The sequence below is a fragment of the Phaenicophaeus curvirostris genome, chromosome Z, assembly GCF_032191515.1.
Source record: "Phaenicophaeus curvirostris isolate KB17595 chromosome Z, BPBGC_Pcur_1.0, whole genome shotgun sequence".
Lineage (NCBI taxonomy): Eukaryota > Metazoa > Chordata > Aves > Cuculiformes > Cuculidae > Phaenicophaeus > Phaenicophaeus curvirostris.
This window is the reverse complement of record NC_091431.1, coordinates 13,196,535-13,219,668: the sequence shown is the minus strand read 5'-3', so window position 1 is coordinate 13,219,668 and position 23,134 is coordinate 13,196,535. Positions and strand designations below refer to the sequence as shown.

Below are 23,134 nucleotides of genomic sequence, written 5' to 3'. Positions count from 1 at the left end.
TCATGCACAAAGCCCTTTCACTGTGAAAAAAGCTGAATTAGTCTAGAATGGTAGTATAGTTAAGCTTCCATGGAATAACAATTTATAAACAATAGCCATTCACTTGGAAAATTAAACAAAGCAAATAGCATATTTAGTATTTTATTTCCAAGCTAAATCACCATTACACAGTTGCCTCGGTTCCCTCATTCACCTAGACGCTACAAATAAAATCAAGGCTATAATGTTCAGATCCTGTGAATGAAACGGTAAACTGACCCCTTTCTCCTTTTTGCTCAGACTTCAGATGGAACTGATGAGAACTAAAATCAACATATATTCAGCTGTAGAAAACAGTGCAAATTCAAAATATTTATTATAAGACAGTAATTCTCTTCCTCAGCTGCAGCAGGCCAGTACACAACAGTCACTGCCACAGGAAAGCACTGCTTATTCCTGTTGGACATGCTATCTATCTTCCCTCTGCAGTTTTCTCAAGACAACCTAGAAAAAGGCAGACAAAAATGACATGACTTCAAGCAGTTTCATTCTCATCAATATTACTCATGTGTTGGGTATCAAAAGGAACGTAAGTGTGAAAGGAGGCAATGTGCCAATTTTCTTTCTTTTCCTTGGAAGAGACTGATTTATTATTACAGGCGTAATATAAATTCCACAGTGTAAGTTGCTTTATACATGCTGTAGGGAGTTTCTAGGAGTTTGTAGGAGTGATGCACTTTTCTATTAAACACTTCCACAGAGGACAGCTTTTTCTTCATCAAGGGAGAGATCTGGTGTCATGGACAATACAGAATGATGGATGGAGTCATTCCAGCATGCTGTTCCAACAGCATGAAAGAATGAAGTATAAAAAGACCTATTCCCTTTGTTCTAAGGAATATTCACTTGTCTGCTCGCACAACAGCCAATGGTGTATACTGAAATTAGCTTTTAAAAAGACTGCAATTAAATAGCAAATATTATCCAGGTTAGGTAACAAAATAAGAAAAGTAAGAAAAACAATCCATTTTAATTGTTTCTAGAAACAAATATGACGGATTAAAAACTAAATAATGTCAAACAATCCCACAGTATTGCTTTTGGGAGAAACTTATTGAATGCATAGGAGAATGTGTCAAGTGCCATACTAACAGGAAAGTAGTTTTTCCATCAACTAATCTGTATCAGTATCTCCAAACAAAGTTTGAGTGTAACATCATTAAGGTTAGTGGTATTTACTCCTGTGAGCTGTCATCTGCACTCTGTTAAAGTAAAGAAACTTTGTGAACAGTTATGTGTTGCTATAAGCCTTCAAAATGCAAGGTTCAATTAGTACTGGTTTAAGAGAGATCACTTTGCAAGTAACTTATTTATCCAAGTTGCACAAGAGCTTTTCTGTATAGAAATCTGACTTGAATTTGCCTTGGGGTATGCTGGTATGTGCAATGTTGATAACACTGCACTTTTAAAAGATGGATGATAAATAATTCTTTTCATTGAATCTGTTCAACTGACTCCACATCTATTTATTTGGTTCATCTCTTAAAGTCAGCTGCTGCCATATAGCTGCCATCTTTATCAAAGAGTGTTTTACTAGAAAAAATAAATTATAAAAAACGTCATATATTTTAGGAAAAATGCATCTAACCAGAACACTCGAGTAAGTGAAGTCCAAACTCACATTCTTTGCCCTCTATTTGGTATATTAAAGGGTTTGTGATGATAAATTCACAAAGAAAAAAAAGGTGCCAAAGCAATCAGCAAAATGCCTTACTGACATTTCATCATATACAAAATAAATACCTTTTTTTAATCAGGAAAGCTAGTGAAAAGATAATGTGTACAAAGATGATAAAACATGGCATGCAATTGCTCTAGTTAAAGAGTGGTTTTGTATGATTCCAGAACTCCTATTTTTCAAAAAGCCATTAAAATGCAAAAGTCAGACTTCTAATAGCAGTCATTTACTTTAGCATGTATGACTCCACAATTTGTGTGTCTAGTTTGAAAGAAAATTAAAATTGTGTACGATTGAGTGTGCACTCAATGTGCATAATACTTGGTGGAATGAAATGGGAAAAACAAAGCAAGATTTTAATAAAAGTCTTGCTTGCAATATAAATCCAGAAACACTTAAGAGTTGTCCTGTAATCTTCAAGAACCACTTTACAAAAAAAAAACCAAGAGAGAGAACCTTTTCTGTTGTGTGTTTGGGAAGGAAAATGTGCTCAAAACAATTTGTCTGCTGAATGGCATCAGTCTGATTTACAGCAGCTCTTGAGGAGGAAGTTTGCACAATCTTTCCTGCTCTTCTCACCTGGACTGGACTGTGGGTAAGTACCCTTCATGCACAGTAGATTTAGCACTTCAGGGGTATGGTGATCCATACAGCACAGAGACAACTAACGAGGACCTACTGTTGTGTGCAGTAACCGCAATCACCTGGAATGATATTTTATTGTCCACATCACCTCTCTAACATGATTAGTGCTAAGTTTGCTCACCACCAGTCTCTGGGGCAGAAAGAAATGGCTACCAAACTGTTGATGTTGTGGGTGCATGTTCTGAAATTGCTGCTTAATAATCTCCCACTTTTTTTATCTTCATGGCAATGTGGAAATCCAATTAATTGTATGTAAAAACTCCACTGGTCCTACTTCTCTGTTAATGTGGATTTTTCTTTCATAGTGAGAATTTGGATTGGAAATCACATTGTTACCCAGTTAGCCTACAGAATTGCAGGGCAATGGAGCAGGAAAACAGAGAAAAAAGCATGTGAAGAAAGTTGTTGATTTCTGAAGGAAGAACTGTGAGAAGTTCTAGGAAATTCCTCTGGCAATGCTTCAGGGAAAATCGTACAATAGAGCTCAGGTTCTTCTGAGCTCTTTCATGGATTCAACCTCAAAACTGACAGAGGCTTTGAAGAGGACATGGAAAAAGGACTTGTGCTCTGATTTTGGCTTCCAGCATGTCAGCCAATGTAGCTGAAACATCCTAACTCCTTCAAAGCACCAAAGAGAAAAGGATTTGACCATTGCACAGAAACTTCCTCTAAAAAGAAAAAAAAAAAATATTGTGAAGCTAATAAAATGTATTTAATCCACGCAGTGTCTAAGATTAACTGCTATTTTTGGAAGCACAATGGGTTCCATATTTAGCAGAAGGATGCATCCTGTTACACCTGTTACACTCCTACAATGTCTTTTTACAGTGTCTGAATGCACCTCAGTTTCCCAGCCAAAACACTGGAAACACGAATATTAAGAGAGAAAACAAGAGTTGATAAACAAATGGTATAGCCATCAACACCAAAGAAGGGCAGATTCAGCTGCGTGTATTAAAAGCCACATGCAATGTTTTTATAGCTGGAGTATACTCTGAATAACTCAAAAATACTATGCAGGCAAACCCCAGGGCTTAGAGCAGCAGATGAAGATAAACTAGTTCTACAGTACCAGGAGGCGAAATGGAGATCGTGATAACGTTTAGTCTGCAGACAATAATATAATGCATACTATTGCTGGCTCCCATTTCAAACCAAGATTAAGGTTGATTGTCCAGCCTCAACGGTCAGAGTAGTTGAAGAAACCCCAGGATTTTCTTTTTTACATGTGTTTGTTTTGCTTGGTTAAAGCAGACAACTGATGAAAGTCATCCCTTCTCTTCCAAATATATCAGATGGAGAAGCCATGATTTTCTCCTGAACACGAGAGCTGATTCATTACAACTCCTAAGGCAAAAAGCTTAACATCTACAGACTTATCAGGTGGTTTTATAGCATGTTTCATATCTTTGAAGGTTAATTCATTTATCCTCTCTTATCAGGAGGCATCTCACTGAGCAGGGCACGTTTATAAATGTGAAATTCATGAATCGCACATCTTAAAAGCAAGCACAGAAATAAGGGCAGGCTAGATTTGGGTGTCAATACACAACATGTATTGAACAGGGTAGAAGTTATTAATCTTAATGTAAGCTCTCCAACACAGACCTCACCAGTAATTTCTTTTTTCCATAAATGAAACCACTTTGTGGCATACTCCTTCAGAGCAAAGCATCATCTTCTCAACTTCATACAGCATCACCCACCATGCTAGGCACAACAAAATGAGCTAGAAGTCCCTTGTACCTGGCAGATGAAGGGATCACGTACAAGTCCATGACAAAAGTTTTATAGATATCCGAAGAATACTTTGAAACAGCAGGGAATCTTAAGAGGTAACTTGTGAGTCTCCTATTGAATGTTTCTGACACATCTGGTAACACACCAACTACTGTAGGTGGTGGCTGCTCAATCACCTATGAAGTAGCCTCAGTATTATCCAATTCACGTAACAGAATGACAAATACTAAGAAGACACATATTTATTTGGTTGTAAAGTTTTTAGAGTTTTGTCGCATTTTGCTATGTCAGACAAACAGGAACCTTCATTATTACTGTCCCATCTGGAATCTGGTGTTCGCAAGCTTTAACTTGTGGTTGGGTGCTCAGATTCCAAACTTCCACTACCTTGAATGTCAACTAAAGAAAGACATGAGAATATCCAAAGAGATATTAAATACACAAAAAAGATAATCATTCCCATAGATGGGAACACTTAACTCTAACAATGTTAAATAAAACCAAGAAGAAAAGCTCCAATCCATTTCCATCTTAGCTTCTTGGTGATGACCTTGTCTGAGAAGAAACATTATGCCAACTAAAAATTTCACCGCCTTCCTTTTTGGGGCATAATGGACCCTTGGTGAATTCCAGATCTGTTCACTAGTTGTTCCTGAGAGATGGAGGAACCTACCAAGCTCATCAAGCAAACATGCCTTTATGAGAACGTTGTAGCTCCAGGGTTCTGTGACTACAGTAGCAGATCACGGTGCCCTGGGTCAGATATGAAAGACAGCTATAAGTGACAGAATAGCCTCTTTTCTGATGTTATATGGAACATTCTAAGGACATTTCCCCACCTGCAGCTGTAACTTGATATTACTGCTCCTCAAACAGTTGATCACAGCCACATATATAGTGGGCTCAAGCAAAGCTCAGGCTGTCACAAGATACAGCCATTATGACACTCTTTTCCTGAGAAACATGGAATCTGTCCAAACCTCTGCTTCTAGAACATAATCAAGTGTGCAAAAAAGTAGGAATATCACGGCCACTTTGGGGACTAACACATTTACCATTACAGCTTGAGGACCACGTGTTCAAGAATTTTCATTTCCTCATTCTTTCTCTCTCTCTTTGGCCAAAAGGCTCACCAAAAAAAAAAAAAAAAAAAAAAAAGAGAGAAAAAAAAAGGCAGCAGCAGCTAATAGGACTACTAGACTACTTATACACCAAAGAGGGAAAGGATACTGCCTACATCTATCCCTCCTCTCTACACATGTCTTAAGATAATGGAGACCACTACCCTTGCCCTGAATACTCTGGAAAGAAACTTACAGATACTTTTGGGCCAAGACAGACACGAAAAACTTGATATGTCTTCACCATAGGCAAGAGTCTTGGAGGCTCCATACAATTAGCCTGTTTATTATTCCAACTGATACACCACCTTCCCCTCTCCCCCAGATTGCACTGACAAAACATTTTGACTCAGCTGCAGTTCTTTTCCTCCATATTGTTAATGTTAATGGCTGATTCTCTGACACACCAGACTAACACAGGTTTCATTAATAAAATGACAAATTACTGTAAAACTCTCAAGGACCAGAAAACCACAAAGACCTAAGCAGCTAGGTTCAACTTCAGAGCAGATGGTTAGACAAGCTGAAGAAGTCTTTTTCTCTTACACGTCAGAACAAGTTAGCCGATTTTTTTTGATACATACCAGCAATGATTTAATTAAAATCTCCTGAATTTCTTAATTCTAACTCTATGCAAAACCATTGGCTGAACAGGAATCCACTGCATTTGACAAGACTGGGAGAGTATTATTTTCCCATAGGCTTGCCCTCAAGCAGGAAGAGTAGCATGGCAACTGATACACCCAGAGAGAGCTCTGCTGGAGTGGCAAAGTGTCATTCCTTTTTACTTAAGCAGAGGAGGGGATATGAACTTTGCATCCTACATAGCTCTTTGGGTTTTGCACTTTACTTTTACAAAAAACATTTAGATATCAAGATTTTTGGATCTTGCCAAAGATGAGCTTTATCACATTATGAGTTCAAATATAATGTAATGCATATAAACCACCACAACATTATTTTCTTATTGGTTTACTTTATTTGGGGTCTGTACCCATCTTGAGAAGCCTTGGGTCCATGATTCTGCTTTAGGTGATGCAATTCAAGGCTGGAGAAGTGTCCCATATAAGCCAATGCAAAGGCTGTGATGCTAGCACAGGCACTGAACTAAGAAAAGACTCTTCTCTTTTTCTCTGTTTTAAAATCTAATCTAATTGTTGCTTCAGAATCAGAATGGACTCCAGAGAAGATCCTTAGCTGCCCAAAACACAGAAGAAACTTTTCACCTGAAGCCACATTTTAGAATATGACTTCTTTTACTATTATTATTCTCACAGAAATTTCCATGACAATAGAAAAACTGCATGAGACTAGGTGGAAAGTATTTAAAAGACATCTGGTTTTAGTTTTTTTCTTTTTTCTTCCCTGCACTGACTGTGGGGATGAAAATAGTGCATGGGAGGGAGACTATAATCTTCCCCACAGCCTTCCAAAATAACCTTCTTAGCATGATTCCCTATCTTCGTATTACATGTGCTTGTTAGACATATATAGCTTCTAACTGGCTTTGGCCAGAAGACAATGCTTCATGGAGTAGTTTGTGCTTTGGCTCTGTACCACACACTCAGAGCCCCTCACATCATCAGTGAGCACTGGCAAGCAGATCTCACTTTGCTTCCATTTCTGACACCACAGCACCCTCAAATAATCACATACACCCATATCTGGAGACAGAATGGCAATCAGTCCTTCCCAACCACTCATGTCCATTCAAGGGATTATGCCATAAAAGACACTGGTGCAGCCACTGCTTCATCTGGAGGTGTTAAGAGAATCTCAGAGTTATATCCAAACCTTTGCAGCTCAATCACTTTAGATCAAACACTTCACTAGCAAATCATCTCCTGCAGATTGAAGTACCCTAGATGTTTTTGTCAATCTATGGTACACTGAAACATGTGATGAAATATGAGGAACATAAACTAGTTTGTAATAAGAGATCATGTCAAATACCTATTTAAAGACACTTTGACTCCAAATTCATATTTTACCACTAGGAGCTCAGAAATTTTAAATCCTTCCCATAATTATTCTTCCGTGACTTTTAGCAAAACTCAAAATATTTAACTTACAATTGCGCCATCCTTAATCTCTCCAGCTTTCCTCAGAACAAGGAAATGGTAAGAGTTAGCCTAGACAAGTGGTTTTAATTTAAAATAATAGTTGGTGTTTCAGGGAGAAATCCATGTCTCTGGCTAACTTTGTGATTTCATATGGCCAGAAAGAAAGAAAACTGAAATGATGTTTCTTCTACAAATCCTCAGTGCAAATACCCAAATTAGTACTGTAAATTCAGTATAAATTTATTTTAAAATGTATTGCAAGAATTCCTGCCATAATTTATAGGCTTTTGGGATAACACACCAAAAGCAGCCAGCAGATCAATAACAATGACTTACACAATGACATTCTTACAAGGGCCCAGACTCTGATACTGTTAAATAAGCACCATCTTACACATGACTATTTATCTCAGTGACTCACGCTCTCCAGATAACAACTCATTTGGCGCAAGTCAGCCTAATAGATTTGGCATTGAATCAGAATAAGCTATGCAGATATAAACTTTCAAATTCACATGGAAAAAAAAAATGTTTAAGCACAATTCTACAGCATAGTAAGTACCATGAATGCCCTTTGTCACCAATGAATTGTTGGAAGCTCTCATTACTAGAGAAAAGTCATACCTTGTAGAATCAGCTTTTGATGGATAGGGCAATCAGAAATTTGGCATAACATTAAATCTTGAACTGTAAGTCTTTTAGCAATGTATGAATGTGTTAAAATACACAAACTAAACACAGGATCTAGTTTACTGCAATGTTCACTTTCCAGTAATTTCCACTGACATTTTATCGCATCTTCTGTATTCTGTGGATGAGTAGTTCCAAACTGTAATCTTATTGATGCTCTGTAACTTCAAACAAGCTCTGCATTTGAAATTAACCTTTGTTTTTACAGAAACCACTTATTTTATACAGACAAATCCATCTTGGCTCCTTAGTTCCATATTAAAAAGGAAGTCTGTCTCAAAGGCTCAGATTTCTGAGAAGGCTGTGAAGAATAATTTATCCTGCACTATACTATGATGTAGTACTGTCTCTTCCTAACATATCTCCGTTTCTCTTCATCCAAACAGTATAAATTAACTTATCTGCATGTCAGTGTAACAGAGCTACACCATGCCTATAACACATATCCATAAAACCATCAGTCCTCCTCTTTCTGAGAAGTTATTTTTAGACTCTAGATCATTTGAAAAAAATCTGAGAAAGTAGGAAAAAAAAATCAAACCAATCCAAAACAAAAAAAGGTGTGGGGGTGTATATTTGGTTAGTATACTACTATAATAATCTGGCATTAAAATTGATCAACATAATAAGTGAAAAAATCCCTGTGCAGCGGGTTAAGGCTGTACAGCTAAATGGCAAATATCTTGTTCACAGCTGTCACTTCTTCATGGCACTTACTGCACCTTCCAGCTACATAAATAGCTTAAGCATGTGTTTTCCTGTGTGCTCAGCGTTGACCTGACTCTTCTTTCTTGAAGTCAGTGATAAAACTGTAAAGGGAATTCTGTCTTCTCAGATTCAGCTTATTACCACAGTAAAAAGCTTCTAGCAGCAGTGCCATTATCTATCAACATAAAACATGCAGCCATCATTTATCACACAGTTTTGTCTCACACCCTCTTCAGTGCAAAAAACCCATACAATACATACCAGCCTAAGATAGAGTGTTCTTTCTCTAATTTGGGAGATAAGATTCTACGACACTTTTATAAATGCATATTCTGAAAATAATTTAGATAAAAGCTAGGTCAGGCATGTTTTGCTTTTGGGAAGGACAGTAATAACATTTGCAGACATCTTTGCCTTGAACAGAGCTTCTTTGTGAACCTCTATCCATCTTTATGAGCATTCTGTTACCATACCACAGGCTTCATAATCATTTTAGAGAGTTTCAGTGGACCACAGAGGTGAAGTGGTCAATCACAGTCTTCCAGTTAGACCTAGAAGCTCTTGTGGTTCTTGTCCTTCTAAGTCTTTATCTCTTGTCCTACGCTATCAAATCTTTAAGATAAATGCTGAAACTGTACATTTGGTTTATTCAGTTTTCCATAGGAAGCAATTGTGCAAGAAAGAAAGTGAAATAAATTTGTTACATGGATTGACAGAACAAATCTCCCCAATATTTTGTGCTAGCTTCTATTTCTGAGAGGCTGAATGTTTCATATCTAAGCAGATCAGCAGTCTGGCTGATAGGCCAGGAAGACATGTATATGTTTAAACAGATAATTATCTAGAACAATAGGACAAAAATGCATTAGTATCCAGAAATGCACTACTAAGCCAGCTCATAAATCTTGGTAAATTAAATTTTATAACAGAATAAGCAACTGATGCTCATAAGAAATTTAAAACACATGCATATGTATTTTAACCTGATTGCACAGTTGCTGCAATTTCTTTCATCCGGTTCAAGGTTGTTCTGAGCACAGAACACTAGCATCAGTAAAAGAGGGTTCAATTTTGATTTTTTTCAGTTTTCTATTTTTAGAAGCTCAAAGAGAATATTTGATCTGGAGAAATTAATGGTTCACATGCACCTAGGATAAGTTTTTCCATATTAGTTACACTTCTCTGTTCTTAAGAGCTAAAGGAACAAGGCATTGCTCTTCACCCAGGAATGATAGAGTCTAATTGGAACTTCTTTTAGTAAGCTAAGGAATTTATAAATGTAAGGAATTTGAAAGCCTTGTTTCAGAGATGATTCAGAATTCAATGCCATCAAAGACTGATGGAGGATCAATGTTATGAACTCTAGGTGCCTAGACGCGCTGCTTACTGACAGATATTGATGGAACAAAAGCAAAATTAAGACAATGCTGTGCACTAACAAAATTCTACCAGTTAATTTTCAGACTTTACAAGCTTATATGTTTTTGGAGCCTTTGCAAGACTTGTATAGCTTATATTTTATAACTCAGCAAGGTGAACATAGTCTGGGGCAGTTCCTCAGCCACTAAGAGTAAAAAGAAAATGCTTACTGATTTCAGTGACTAAAAGCATCAGAGAGAGAAACTTTGCATCATGTATTTTATTCCTGCTCTAATACAAACAAACACTGAGCACCTTAATTTTGCAATTGCTTGTTACAAACATATGTACACATACAAAGGCAGGCTTGCTCAGAACTATAGATGAAATTGTTTAGCTGACTTAAAGAGCACTAAAGTAAATGCATATCGGTCAAGGATTAGTCCAAGAGACATTTAATTGGGAACTTAATTAGAATAAGTATTTTTTTTTTAGAAAGGAACAGTGAAACTGGTGTATAATAAAAACTTATAAAAAGAGAAAAAATGTAACACGTTCAGAACACTGTAGTAAATGGAAAATGTACTTCAGTCCCAGTTGCAAGGTATTTCTGGACCAGAATGAAGTGCCTATGTGCATAATTAGCACAAAGCCAAAAAATATATGCTATGGGACAGGAAAGGCTATTTCTGAATTTATATTTTAGGTATATGTGTTTAACTAGTCACAGTAATTTCTATGCATAAGGATATCTGGCACCTGAAACACAGCTATAGACCCACTGAAAGCATACTGTCAAATTCACTTCCAGAAGAGAGAGTTTAAGACACTATTACAACATCATACCTCTAACACAGAGATTTGTGCATGCTAGAACTGCCCAATCACAGAAAAAAAAATTACCATATTTATCTTTTTACCATCAAACTCATGGTTGAATAAAGCCCAATTGCAGTGCCTAACTATGGATCACAAAGTACCATGGGGTTTATAATATGATCCACGGTTCACTGTAACCATTTGGCAGAATCATAATCACTCCATTGCATTGGAGTCATATAACTAGCAGCATTTTCAAAGACTATATTTGTGCTGTGGAATTGCAAAAAATTTTACTAAAGAAGATCCAGATTCCTCACTGGAAAGCTTTACTTGCTTGTTTGTTTTACTTGCTTGTTTCTTTTTGATGGTGAGATGCCGCTTTTTCTTATTAAACTTGGATTGTAATTAAATACCTGTTTAATTTTATGCCATAGGCATGTAGAAACCTTAATTACATACTTTATGATCTATCATACAGTCAACACATGTATTATATCAATCTTTATATGTACATAGTATATGTAGTTTCTCAAACACAAAGTGTGTTTCTTTGAAAATCCTTTTATAATATTCAAAAAACAAGATGCTTCACCAGCTGCTTTTGTCAGATCTACTGCACTAACTATAGCAGCTTTAAGTCTGACTGTCTCTTTGTTGGTTCCACATTCGCATTTAATCAAGGCCTGCTAGACCACAAACTATAGGTTCACTTCATTCAGCAACTCTCTCCAGATTCAAAACAGCTAACAGTTAATTTACACAGAATATCCTATTTTTTCACCTCCCCACATCAGAACCCACAGTTATTTTTCAATTTTGCAGAACAGAGTAAATATGGATGTGTCTTACCTTCCATGCGTTCCACATAGCAATACACATCATAAGTTTCATTAGGAAAACGACGCCCATATGTTCGGACTCCTTTCTTTCCCATTTTATCTCCAAAGCAGCCAACTCTTGGATGCCTAATTGGATACCTGAAATGCAGCATGCTCATACTTACTATTATGGTAAATCAGCATTTTATATCTGTACAAGCTAAGGATATTAATTTCAGGAAACTGTGTCAAGAAGCCTTTTAAATGTCTCACCTAACAGTTTGGTCAGACAACCAGCCAGCATCACATTGCTCAAACCCATCTTCATAGGCTGCTTTCAGTTGTTCTGGGCTTGCTATGACAGCACCGTTGTCCACACAAGTTTGCTGAGCTTGCGTAAAATTCAGAGTATACCTGCTAGTTGCTGCACGATAATGAAATACAACACCTGAAAAGACAGAAAACTTACATTAATGACACATTTTGCATAATTTCTCCAACCATCATTACACTGTAACTTTACCTAGGTATTGTTACAATGCTGAAAACAGATTGGTACAATAAAAATAGTAAAAGACTAAGAGATTTGGTATGGTATAAATGACGTGTCCCCCCCCTCTAGTAATTGCTACCAGTAATTACCTAATACCAGATGATACTAATAGCTGGTGAAATTATATTCATTACACACACAGGAAAAAAAGTAATTAAAGCGCACATGCATTTTCAGTTCTGAAAGGGAGAACAAATGCTAAAATACGTCAATGATATCACACAGTTACCTGGACTCTTCCAGGTCCAAAATCTGGCTGGCTAACTACGCTGCATGCAAGGTTGCTTATAGCACAGTACTCAAGGGCAAGGGAGCCCAGGAGGACAGTACTCAAGGGCAAGGGAGCCCAGGAGGGCTGGGAGCTCTTCAAAGGGGTGGTCCTAGCAGCTCAGGAGAAAGCCATCCCTGTGGTCCGGAAAAAAAGCCGGCAGGGGAGAAAGCCAGCTTGGTTGAATAGAGAGATCTTGAGGGATATCAAGAAGAAAAGAAATGTTTATGGCCTCTGGAAGAAGGGACAGGCCTCTTGGGTGGACTACAGGAGGGAAGTGAGATTGTGTAGGGAAAAAATCAGAAGGGCTAAGGCTCAGCTAGAAATTGGATTGGCCAAGTCAGTGAAAGATAACAAAAAATCTTTCTACAAATATATAAATAATAAAAGGCGGACTAGGGAGACCATACAGTCCCTATTGGACACAGAAGGGACAACAGTAACAGGGGATGAGGAAAAGGCTGAGGTACTTAATGCCTTCTTTGCCTCAGTCTTTAGTCGTAAGGAGGGTCGTTCCGTCTGTGTACAAACCCAGGAGCTAGAGGAGCATAATGAGGCTCCCGTGATCCAAGAGGAGGTGGTCAGAGCCTTGCTAGCCCGACTGGACAGTCACAAGTCTATGGGGCCGGACGGGATTCACCCTAGGGTACTGAAGGAGCTGGCGGATGTGCTGGCCAAACCCCTTTCCATCATCTTCCAACAGTCCTGGAAGACTGGGGAAGTCCCACTGGACTGGAGGCTGGCTGATGTTGTGCCCATCTACAAAAAGGGCCGCAGGGAGGACCCAGGAAACTACAGGCCTGTCAGTCTGACCTCAGTGCCAGGGAAAGTCATGGAACAGGTGATCTTGAGTGCTATCATGAAGCACATGCAAGAGAACCGGGTGATCAGGCCCAGTCAACATGGGTTCACAAAAGGCAGGTCTTGCCAGACTAACCTGATCGCCTTCTATGACAAAGTGACCCGGCTACTGGATGAGGGAAAGGCTGTGGATGTGGTCTTCCTGGACTTCAGCAAAGCCTTTGACACAGTTTCTCACAGCGTTCTGCTTGAGAAACTGTCAGCCTCTGGGCTGGACAGGCACACACTCTCCTGGGTGGAAAACTGGTTGGATGGCCGAGCCCAGAGAGTGGTGGTAAATGGTGTGAAATCCAGCTGGAGGCCAGTGACAAGTGGGGTTCCCCAGGGCTCAGTGCTGGGTCCAGCCCTGTTCAATGTCTTCATCAATGATCTGGATGAAGGCATCGAGTGCACCCTGAGCAAGTTTGCGGACGACACTAAGCTGGGTGGAAGTGTCGATCTGCTGGAGGGTCGGGAGGCTCTGCAAAGGGATCTGAACAGGCTGGACCGCTGGGCAGAGTCCAATGGCATGAGGTTTAACAAGGCCAAATGCCAGGTCCTGCACTTGGGGCACAACAACCCTATGCAGTGCTACAGACTGGGAGAAGTCTGTCTAGAAAGCTGCCTGGAGGAGAGGGACCTGGGTGTGTTGGTTGACAGCCGACTGAATATGAGCCAGCAGTGTGCCCAGGTGGCCAAGAAGGCCAATGGCATCTTGGCTTGTATCAGAAACGGCGTGACCAGCAGGTCCAGGGAGGTTATCCTCCCTCTGTACTCGGCACTGGTGAGACCGCTCCTCGAATCCTGTGTTCAGTTCTGGGCCCCTCACCACAAGAAGGATGTTGAGGCTCTGGAGAGAGTCCAGAGAAGAGCAACAAAGCTGGTGAAAGGGCTGGAGAACAGGCCTTATGAGGAGCGGCTGAGAGAGCTGGGGTTGTTTAGCCTGGAGAAGAGGAGGCTGAGGGGTGACCTCATTGCTCTCTACAACTACTTGAAAGGACGTTGTAGAGAGGAGGGTGCTGGCCTCTTCTCCCAAGTGACAGGGGACAGGACAAGAGGGAATGGCTTCAAGCTCCGCCAGGGGAGGTTTAGGCTAGACGTTAGGAAAAAATTCTTTACAGAAAGGGTCATTGGGCACTGGAACAGGCTGCCCAGGGAGGTGGTTGAGTCACCTTCCCTGGAGGTGTTTAAGGCACGGGTGGACGAGGTGCTGAGGGATATGGTTTAGTGTTTGGTAGGAACGGTTGGACTCGGTGATCCGGTGGGTCTCTTCCAACCTGGTTATTCTGTGATTCTGTGATTCTAACAGTGCTACCTAATATGCTGGCTTATTGACCTACACATATATCCAATTGTAAGTCAAACTGCACAGCCAGACAAGGCTAAGCACATCTACTCTGCTTAAAAGTATACTTTCCAAAGCATCCAGCTGCAGTAACTGCATGCAGAAGAGCCAACAGTGAATGAGGTCTCCTTTGAGTGCTTGAGCTCTGCTAGCTGCAAATTGTGGGTTTGATGCAGATTTCTGAATCAGTGGTGTCTGTTCTTACGTATCACAGCTTACTACAAATATAACATTAATAAATAAATGTATGGCTGTTGGTCAATTTTTCATAACCGTGTTTTCCTGCACACACTACAAATTATACACACAAAACAAAGCTTACTTTTATTTGGGGGCTGGCTGGTTCTGTAAAGAATATCCAGAATTTCAGAAGTTACTTGAGTTGGTCAGACGTTTGTAGAGGAAGGCCTAGAGTTAAGCTGGTTTAGTTAAAATAGGACCTGTCTAGAAGCCACATTCTGTTTTCTACACACATGTAATTCCCACTGAATTTGGCTGCACACACACCTAATGGAAAACATAAAGGGCACCAACTACAAAGTGGCAGAAAACAGATATTCCACCTTGCAAAATCACATTCTCCCTGTTGCCAGTTTCTTTTACAGTTTAGCCTTAAAACGACATCCTCTGATGATGTCTGAAAAATAAAATTCAAGCACACTTTCTGCTCTCTAGAAGTTTTGAGAAGCATTGAAACACCATAAAACATCCACTACACAGAATGGCTACAAAGCAAGAAAAATAAAGTGTCCCTTCTCTCTGATGATTTTTACTGGAATATTTCATGATAAGGAAATAACTTAATACAATAAAATTTGGGAAAATGGTGGCATTGTAAAAATAACGAAGTTAGCAACAAGTCTTTGTTATTACAGCATTGTTGAAAAACAGAAGGAATCTACTAATTTATGAGTAAATAGAAATATGCGTAACTTGGTAAAATGTTAATTCAAGAGATTCCAGCATATTTAGATATACTTTCTCTTGTGCAGACAAATTCACTAGAATTTTGCAACTTATTAAAGGTCTGGATATAGCCAATAAATAGAAAATACACATTTTTGTTCTTGTGATTCACCAATAAAATTTCTGAAATAGAAAGTCAAATACATTATCTGCTCAAAGGTAGTTTAAACCTCAACCATTAGATGTTAATGTTACCAAAACTGCTGGCAGAGAAACAGGAAGGAGAAGAAAATATCCCCAGCTGCAGCCACTAACAGGAAGCTTACAGACCACTAGCATTCCCATAAAATGCCTTTTCAGAGCCACTGACAGAACACATCACGAACAGTGCTTCTTTCAAGCAATGATGTAGTTTCAGTTTCAAACAATTTTTGGCCAGACTTCAGGAGCTAGCAAAGACCAGAGACAACTTCCAATGGGTATCTTCATGCTGTGCTGGGAGCCAATGATGCATAACAGCATGGATGGCGGCCACACTTCTCCAGTCTAACTCAGTGCTAAAGCACAGCCCCAAGCTCATCTTCTTATTAATGTAAACTAACTGTACCAGGAGAGATTGAAAGTGAATATAGGAGACACAGCTTTACTAGCTCTTGTATCCCTCACTTTATCTATAACAGAGCATCCTCCAATAACTGATTATGGAAAATTTACATACCATTTATTTTGTCCTAAGATGTGCAAGACTTTATTTATACATACATATTTATATATATATTTACATATTTATTTATATATATTTACATATATATATTTATATATACACATATGTGCACGCATGTGCATATTTTGGCTTTCTGTATGCTAAACAACACAGCCTTTTACCACATATCCAACACAAAATAAAAGAAGTCAAGCAACAATGACTAATCATGTTTGGAATTTAAAAGATTAAAATAACAAAAAAATATTATTTGGAGTTCTTTTTAAAGCTGTGGTATGCATTGAAATATATTCAGAATTTAGTAACATTTGTTGACACTGTGAGCAAATAACCTGCAGGTATAAATGAGCATTACTGTATTCAGTGGCACAGTAGTAAATAAAAACATGATTTGAAGTGACCTGCTTGATGTCCTGAGAGTATTAATACAAATTAATAAGAAACAGGCACGTTTTGCAGAACCAGATAAAACGTTTACCCAGAACCATAAGTATGAACCCATAATAACATTCACAAGCTGGGCATCTGGTTTACTGCATATTGTTATTGAATATGCACACATATTTTAACTTTTTTCTGTAGGATTGATGTTTCTGTATTGTACAATATTTGACACCAACTGCATAATGAGGGGTCAAACCAGAAATTATCAATTTGTTCATTCTATTTGGGTTTATTAATATTAATTAAAAATATTTCATATGAATTTCAGTTAACTGCATCTTCATTTATTGGGGCTTTTTTGTAAGACTGGTTAACTGACACTAATAGAACTTCAACTAGGCACGAGTACTGCTTCTCAGCATTTTTTTAAAGATTCCTACTGCTCAAATGTGTAAGTGCATTCTCCATAACCAGCTATCTCACCTCTCATTCATTCCATTTTGGAAGCAATTACTGCCCTTCCTAGTTGGCATATGCTTTCAGTCCCTGTGATACCTGAACAAGGCAGGACTAAAGAGTTAATATCACTGCCTATTTAAAGTAGCTTTTGCAGTCCTGAGAAGAGCCTTTGGTCATTTGTAAATCCAGGAAAGGAACTTGAAGAATGCTTTGTTCTCCTCACCCTGATCCAAAAGGTAAACTTCACCTATTCTTAGAGCTGAAGGTTCTTCCATTTCCAGTGAGGAGCTAGTGGACATAAAAGAGCCTCCAAGATGAATGGGAAGGAGGACGTCAGTAAGTATAAGCCTGTGCAACAGCTGCAATAATTAGAAGACCCCCTGGGGCTAAGAAGATTAAAGTGCAGGACTTTCCTTGTTTCAGTTAGTAAGGGAGAGAGAGAGAGAGAGGCAAAATCCATTGTCTGAGTTTTTGCACTTTAAAACATTTGTAAGGGGTTTTTTTATTTTTCTCTTAGTCTATTTCCTCTCTGAAAGAATAGGCAAGAAAGGAGTTGTCCTAGGAACAAATAAAGAAACTGGAAAGAGTATACAGCAGTATAATGTCATGGAACATCTGGCAACCAAACTCAGAGTAATTACAGGAAGGAGTAGCAGCATCTGCAAGAAAGAGCATTCCCAGGAAAGGAACTCGGAGCACCAAAAAAACCACTTCTGTCTGAGTAAGAGAGAATGTTTCTTAATCATTTATCTATATCTTGGACCAGAAAACAAAAACGTTAGGTATTTCACTTTAAACAAGCTAGGGCTTCCACAGGTAAGAACCTGGTTCTGTGGTTCCACATCTTTGGGTTGCAACTTTGCTTTGTTACCTGCCAGGTTATTGTGCAGCAAAAACTCATGGAATTGCAGGGAAAGGGCTCCTGGTATGGCTAATAAACTACTGTTCACTTTTATTTGCAAGATCACACTGCTGCAACATGCACTCTTTGAGTCATATAAAACCTGAATTTCAGAAGTTGTCTCACAGCTAAGAATATCTAAAGAGAAAGATTATGATGGTAGTGGTTGTTATTCTGTTAATTTTTATGTTCAAAACTTAGTCAATACAGTGCCGACCCCTGAAATAACCCCCAAACCACTGCCAAAGCTACCACACACTTTAGCAATCCTCCTTGCCTTTAATGCAGAAGACAGTTTACATTACAAATACACAACAATATTAAGATTACAGGACTGAGCACTGTATGAAAGGAATGAATAGGGCAGCATTTTCAGCTTCCTGCATGAATAATTCACTAGTGATCCTCATTCCAGGTTTCGCACCCATCTTCTGACTGGTCTTGGTCTTTGGTAACCTGAGAAGAACAGATTCATCAGCAGGAGCTTCTGCATCAGCAGGAACTCAGATTCCAGACACCTCAGGAAATTTCACATCCAGGGGACAGAAAGTGCATACCAATTCCTCTGCTCTGTCAGCCTCAGCATCTCCTGCTCTCCAAGGACAGAGACTTCTGCACTGACTAGCTCTTTGCACCTCTAAGCAAAACATTTTGTGCCCATCTTCAGAGAGCAACACAGTTGCATAAAAGTGTACACAAGCACCTCTAAGTTGGTCCAGATAAGGACAGTGATTGATGCTGCACTTTAGTTATACTTCTTCGGGGGGAGGACTTCTTTACTATATCTGTATTTATCACATGGGATGAATTGTGGCACTTCTGCTAGGTTATGGAAGTGTTCACAGACAGCCAAGGCACTGCTATTTACTTATTTACTTAACTGTTAAAATTATTAAAGCAAAATACACAGCCTCTCAGGACTTGTCCTTATACTGGGGGATGACCAACATCCTAAAACTAGTTTGGCCATTAGTGCTAGCTTCTGCTCTACTGTCCAGAATATGAAGACACACCATGCACTGCCTGGGCTCAGACCTCTCCCACAGAAGAAGGTCCTCTAACCATCCCTATGCAGAAGCCCCACCCACCTGCCCATCGGCTCCCAGGTTCACAGTCCCTACATCAAGGACATGGCAGCTTGATCAAAACGTTTGCTTCCCTGTTCCTGACATGGATTGCATGTACATTCTGGGTCTTTCTCACCCAGAAATAAGTTTTTTTCTCCCATACTTTGACGGCTGCTACCCATAGTGCTTTTTCCTTCCCAGCTACAGAAGTCAGTGATCCCTTGGGATCCATGATGCAGATGAGTAAAATACAAGTTTAAAAACGCAGAAGCTCATGTTAATTTAGTTGGCGAGGAAGTTCAATACCAAGAAACATAAGGTTTCAAGGCAGGTGAGTCTAAAAGATTAAATAAAAGCCATACTTAAGAGATAAGGAAGGAGAAGTCTGGCTGTTGAGAGACTATATCAATTAGGTTGTCAACACAGTCTCTCAGGGCTAACAGCACAACAGACTGGCAGCATTCCCACATTGGTAAGCCTCCCATTTATTATCATTATAGTGCCTGCAAGAAAGAAGAGTTTGCATAAAAATGAAAATGCGAATTACCAACTACTCTGCTTCCCTAATTGCCACTTCTTTGCATTAACAAGGTCAGCACTGTAAGCCTAAAAATTTCTTTACGGTTTTAAAGAAAAGAAAATAACACACCAAAGGAAAACAAAACTACTTAAACCAGAAACTACCAAAATAAGACCCTTGAAAACAGTGGTCTCCCAAAGCATCAGTAAGAGCATAATGTGCTCTCCAAAGATTATACTAAAAACTTAGCTCAAATGAGTGGCTTGTTCAGATTTTTTCTTTTTGATTACGCTTGGTTATACATGTAATTTTTTTGCTGCTTAATATCTGAGCACCAAGAATTTCACTGAACCATAAACCAAGAATTTCATTGAATATTCAAATCTGTTCCAGAATGAAGAGCACTGTTACATTGCACTTCTAGGTCAGCTTTTTACAAGATATCTAAAAATTATTTATTTACAACTACACTTTGTATGTAACTACAAAGAAGGAATAAACGTGGACATAGAGAAGTACAATACTTTTATAAAACTCTTTCTTCCTAAGATTCAAAGTTTGCCAAAGTTTGCTTTGCCTAGATGTTAGAAGTCTAATCTAAAGTAAACATCTAAATGCCTCCAACTGGTGACCAGGGATATGGACTGACAGAGAACTCATCTCACCCAAGACTCTCATCACAGAGGAGCTGAAGGTAGCATGAGCCTGTGTGTTTAGATTAGGCTGGGCACATGGCCTTAAATTGTCAGTGATGAAATAAATCCTACCCTGACCTCAGGTTTTCTGATTTCAGACTTGGCATCCTAGTCAAGGTTGTGAAATTGCATTCAGTTAACTATTGGCAAGCAAGGGAACACTTGAGGATGATCTTCAGAAGGCATTACCTGCTGGTTATCAATCTCCAGTTTGTTCGCAGATACTTCTGCAGGGATACAGTAAAAATTCACTGGTGTCCAAAAGCAGCTTAAAGTGGTAAGGAACTGGTAGTTAAGTGTTAGCTACTGAGTAGGAAAACTACCTCTCAAGTATCTGAAGGCTCCTGAGACCTGATGTTTTCAGAAAGCAATGGCAAGGAACCAATTAAGGATGAAGATAAAACATTAAGTATTCAAAACCTGTAAGGCCAAGGAATCTTAATGTAAGACAGTTTGACTTGTGGGTTTAGTAACACTAAGAGGTGTCAAAATAAAATCTCAAAACACTGTAGAAAGATGAAAGTTGCTCCTGAGTAAAAAGGAAAATTTCAGACGGATAGGCAGAGAAGGGAGAAAAGACAACACATGGAAGGAAAAATGAACATGAATCACAACTTCTGCATTTTTCTCTTCTCGTATGAAGCATGTAGCAGTAATAACGTTAGATCCATTTTCAACATAAAATATCACTGTCTGAGACGTCTAATGTAATTGTAGCAGCAACCAGGGTGTAAGAAAAGCATTTCCCACTATTAATAAACAGAAAGAAGGTATCTAGTGTGACAAAACTGCCCTGTGATGCAAGCCTGCAGACCTGTCGGTGCTCGTGCAGTCCCCTGGGGCACCTGGCTGCCCCAAAACATCCAGCATGGGCTAAATTTAAGTGTTTTGATCCTCTCTCTTACACTTCCACAGCTGTAAAATGAAAACAGTAGCATAAAGGACACAGTTCAATGCAATCCCTTCAGTCTCAGAGATGAAATATGCAAAGCATCTGATAACCCATGTGAATGAGTGCTCAAACTCGATTTTGGGATTAATAAAAGCATGTAGCATAGCATGTAACATGGTTACTTGCTGTAACAAACAAGCTAGATTAAGCGACCCAGCATGGCTTTCCATTCCTACGCTGCTATGACTTTCCCAGATCAGATCCCCATGACTTTACACAACCTTGGTTACTCACATGAACAGAACCACTCTTACACTCCTAGTAAAAGTAAGGCAGAATTGTCTAATATAAAGCCATTACCTCTGGCCCAGGAAGTCCATGGGTGACAAGTCTCTGATAGCAATAAAGTGCACAGGAAAAATTGCCATATTTGCCCTTTGGTATCAGCTATTGCTGCTTTCATTGGAACAGGACACTGAGACAGATTTTTTTCATCTGAAATGGCACAGATATGAGTCTTTTATTTGCCCTAATTTGTGAGGAGCATAAATTCGGCACAGATGATACTATTGAAAACAAAATCTTCTACTGAGAACCTGCATAAATAATCCTGTGGCAAGGCAGAATTTGATGCTGAAGCATTTTGAGTAAAACCACCAGAATACAAGTTTGTGATGGTCAAAGAAGGCAGTTTTGCATTTACATCCCATCTTCTTGGTAAAGCTAGCATTTATACTGTTGCAAATAACATATAAATCTTACTTCTGAACTCCAGAAGTTCATTGGCATCTAAAAATCGACAAATTAACTGGATATGTACATATAACTATCAAATTTGTTGTGACAGTTACACATAAAAAAAAGTACAATTGTACATCTTTTGTAAACAGTCTTTGTCTTTAGACTCAGGCAAAAGAAATTATTAGAAGTTTTATTATTTACTTTCTATGACCATTCAGCTTGTACTTGGGAAAGCTTAACCTGGGAAAGACTATATGCTTCAGAGAATATTGTTCTTTCTGTGAAATCCCATTTTTTATTCACGATACTTTCCATCTCTGGTAAAATGCATCCATTTGATGCAGAATGGTTTCAATAGCAGTTTTATATTCCTAAAATACCTATATGAATGGATAGAAATAGCAATCACAGTAATTTTTTTCTTATTTAAAGTTAGCTCTCCCACTTATCTGTTATCTTACTCGTAGAGGTTCATTTGAAAATCAAACAGCACAGCTATCTAAGCTTATCTACCTGATTCATAGATGCTGGATTGTGATTTTTGTCTGAAAGTTTCAAATGACAGAATGCTGTTGCAAATAATAGAAATCTTGAAAATGCCTAGCACTTAAGTCCTCTGTTGGTTTAAAAATACTCAAAAAACAAGTACACAACCCCATAAAGTTATTACAATAACAAAAGAGCAATTTAACCTTCTTCCACAGAATAATGCAGATAAGCTCTGGCTTACTTCATTTAGCATTTCCTGAGATGTGTATTGTTAGACTTAACACACATAACAGCGTCGGCACTTAAAGACACAGATGAATGTTTCTTTCTGAAGCATTAGCAAGATTTCTTCCCTCATCTAAACTTCCCCAAACAAGGAATTTTGCAGAAGCTTCCCATCTTTGATAAAATTATTCTGCTTCACTTTAGAATTAAGCTATGCAACCAAGCAAGTGCTACCTGAGCCAGGGTGACTTCTTTTTCTACATACTTACAACCCACTTAAACCTGAAGCAACATGTGTCTTCTCAGTCCTCAAGGAAAGAGTGCTACACAAGTGCATTTTATGCTTCACTTGTGACGAGCATAAAATGTGCAAAATAGCAAACCTAGTGATCATTTTACCAGGACTTCATGGGTGGCCCTGCCAGCACCAGTCGCATCCCAA

The 23,134-nt window shown here is 38.8% G+C and overlaps 1 protein-coding gene across 4 annotated transcripts in view; it reads right to left on the bottom strand.

Annotated features, from left to right (window-relative positions):
• VCAN (versican) overlaps window positions 1-23,134 on the bottom strand; it is a 112,867-nt gene that overhangs the window by 69,412 nt on the left and 20,321 nt on the right. For all 4 annotated transcript variants that reach the window (XM_069880331.1, XM_069880334.1, XM_069880332.1 and 1 more), the window contains exons 4-5: window positions 11,957-12,131; window positions 11,715-11,842 (exon numbers count right to left, since the gene is read on the bottom strand). In XM_069880331.1, the coding sequence (XP_069736432.1) occupies window positions 11,715-11,842; window positions 11,957-12,131 (303 nt within the window). The remainder of the gene's footprint in view (window positions 1-11,714; window positions 11,843-11,956; window positions 12,132-23,134) is intronic.